This window comes from Penaeus chinensis, chromosome 21 (assembly GCF_019202785.1).
Source record: "Penaeus chinensis breed Huanghai No. 1 chromosome 21, ASM1920278v2, whole genome shotgun sequence".
Taxonomy (NCBI): domain Eukaryota; kingdom Metazoa; phylum Arthropoda; class Malacostraca; order Decapoda; family Penaeidae; genus Penaeus; species Penaeus chinensis.
The window spans coordinates 14561209-14563708 of NC_061839.1; the positions used below are offsets into that span (position 1 = coordinate 14561209).

The following is a 2500-nucleotide window of genomic DNA, read 5'->3' on the forward strand; positions in this document are numbered from 1 at the left end:
AGATACTCAAGGTGACTCATATTTGTCATCTGTGTTCCATTTGTCTCTAGAATGGCTTTACCTTCTTTACGGTTTTTCTTCTTCTTCTTCTTCTTCTTCTTTTAACAGGAAAGGGTTCGTGTTTATCATTCCGCTTGTGTCTATTCCTTCGGATCTAAAACTGTGTTGACGCTAGATGTGTCCATTGTTTTCTATCAACATTAAGGAGTGTATTTTATTATAGTTAACGATAACTTGTGCAGTTCTGATTTATTCCTTTTCTTCTGTCTCTCTCTCTCTCTCTCTCTCTCTCTCCCTCTCTCTCTCTCTCTCCATCCCCTCCCCCCCCACCTCTCTCTCTCTCTCTCTCTCTCTCTCTCTCTCTCTCTCTCTCTCTCTCTCTCTCTCTCTCTCTCTCTCTCTCTCTTCCTCTACTATATGTCTATCAATCTATCTATCACTTCTCTTTCTTTTTTTCGCTTCTTCTCATCCATGTACAATGTTTGTTGATCGTTGAGTGAGATTTCCTGATCTTTATAAGTGTCATAAATTAAAGTAGTAAAATAACTGTTCTTTCGCTTTTTTTCCAAGTATAGTATTACAGTTTTGTTCTTGTGTTCAGTTTTAAGTTGTAGCTTAACGACTTTTAACGACTGTAATTCCACCCATAAACAGTCCATTGTCACTTTTTGTTACCATTAATGCTATTTTCACGAGGAGGAAAATGAAAATGCTTAAATTGATCAAATACAATTTCTTCACAATTTAGTCCAAAAAAAAAATCAAGTTTGACATTTTAAGGTAATGAGACCATGCAGCACAAGAAAACTTCCTATACAACTTCTATAACAGGTTTTGACAATTCCGTTAGATGGTTTCACAATGATTTGCAAAAAGAAAAAAAAATATATAAAAGCTAAGTGCATCTACTTCCGCCAGGGCAATTTCCATTACATTAACTGTTGGTCAATTAATATTGTTAAGAATGCAAAATGCAACATGATCCCGGTGATCGGGAAAAGTCGATATAGTTGGATATAGGGCCGTGCAGTGCACCGTAGCCTACCGCATCATATTACTCTCTATACCTACACCATATTATGAAAAAGTAAACCTCATCATGAAAAAGTGTTCTTTTCTTAACTCCACACCCTTTAAGCTTCCTGCACATGGCTGCATGGCTTCTCAACACCTTGGAGTTCCAGAAGTATCCATAGTCCCAAATTCTTGCAAGACGTCGGGGTACAAGTCGAGCCAGTTCGTTACACGAGGACATCCTAGCCTCTACGCCTGACCAAAGACCTGATACCACCTACAGCGGCCCTTACTGCACCGAAGATAAGCCCAAACAGTCTCTTTTCCTCTTTCCTGAAAACGGTTGAATGCTTGTTAGAAACTGCAGATACCGGGATTCGTTCATCCTTTTGTTTTGTTTTATATGAACCACATGGTAGAAACGGGTCTGTGTGATCGACTCACTTGGCTTGACGAATCTTGACGTCAAAGCAGGAATCTTGGCTTGTGACTGAGCAGCCTGTATTGTCGCCGCAGTCCTGCACCTCCACATGCCACTGTCAAAAAAGACCGGGTTTGATTCTTTGAGAGCTCGCCTCTCGGAATAGATATGATCGCCAGCGGTCTCCGCTTTAGAGGTTTGCAATTGTCAAACTGGCTTCCGGATGATCAATAATGAAAGTCATATCAGCGCCCGAAAGCAAAGGTCTTTTGGCCCTACCTGGACAGAGCAGGAGTCGCAGGTGACGTCATCGGGGATGGTCAAGGGGATCTCGTAGCTGCCCGCTTTCCCCACCTTGCTCAGGTCGAAAGTGTCGCCGGAGGCATCGGCCAACGGGAGGGACACCCTGCAACGTGAAAATGTGGGAGAAACATTAACTTGGTTCTTTTCAAATAAATGTTATACCGATAAATATAACCAATTGCCTTTTTAACAGTATGAAGGTAGACGAGTATTCACTTGTTGAGGCACTCCTCTTGTCCAGCGTCGTCGTCCAGGCACAGGTAGAACTTGAAGTAGCCTTTCACCCCCGCGGGTACAGAAGCCAAGACCATCAAGAGCTGGAAGAGTTTGGAATTGCTTCAAGTAAATAGTTTCCTAACAATTTCAAGATAAAAATATATAACATATGTCTACCAAACTCAACGTATCTTAATTAAAAGTCACGAGTAAGCAAGTGAACGGAGCGCTATAGACTCACCCCTCCTGCAGGATACTCGTTCCTGGTCAGCGCCGTCTGCTGAGCCCCGGCCGCCTGAGTCAGAGTGAAAATAAGTGATGTGTTGCCTGATATTTTTGGAAAAATTGTTTCAAAATAAATACAGATTTTTATGGAGTTGTTGCATATATTCAATTTGTTCCTCTGTTTTCTCCAGAGGTCTCAAAGGTTCCTTTCCTAAAAAACAGACACCATCTCTCTCTCTTTCACTCCCCCTCCCCCCTCTCTCTCTCCATCTGTGTGTGTGTGTGTGTGTGTGTGTGTGTGTGTGTTTGTGTGTGTGTGTG

At 42.1% G+C, this 2500-nt stretch overlaps 1 protein-coding gene across 1 annotated transcript in view; it reads right to left on the reverse strand.

The window, feature by feature from the left end:
• Window positions 1–718: 718 nt before the first annotated feature.
• LOC125036642 overlaps window positions 719–2500 on the reverse strand; it is a 3388-nt gene continuing 1606 nt past the window's right edge. The window contains exons 3-7 of the mRNA XM_047629417.1: window positions 2196–2249; window positions 1955–2055; window positions 1715–1841; window positions 1459–1550; window positions 719–1347 (exon numbers count right to left, since the gene is read on the reverse strand). Coding sequence (XP_047485373.1) covers window positions 1257–1347; window positions 1459–1550; window positions 1715–1841; window positions 1955–2055; window positions 2196–2249 — 465 coding nt within the window. The 3' untranslated portion in view covers window positions 719–1256. The remainder of the gene's footprint in view (window positions 1348–1458; window positions 1551–1714; window positions 1842–1954; window positions 2056–2195; window positions 2250–2500) is intronic.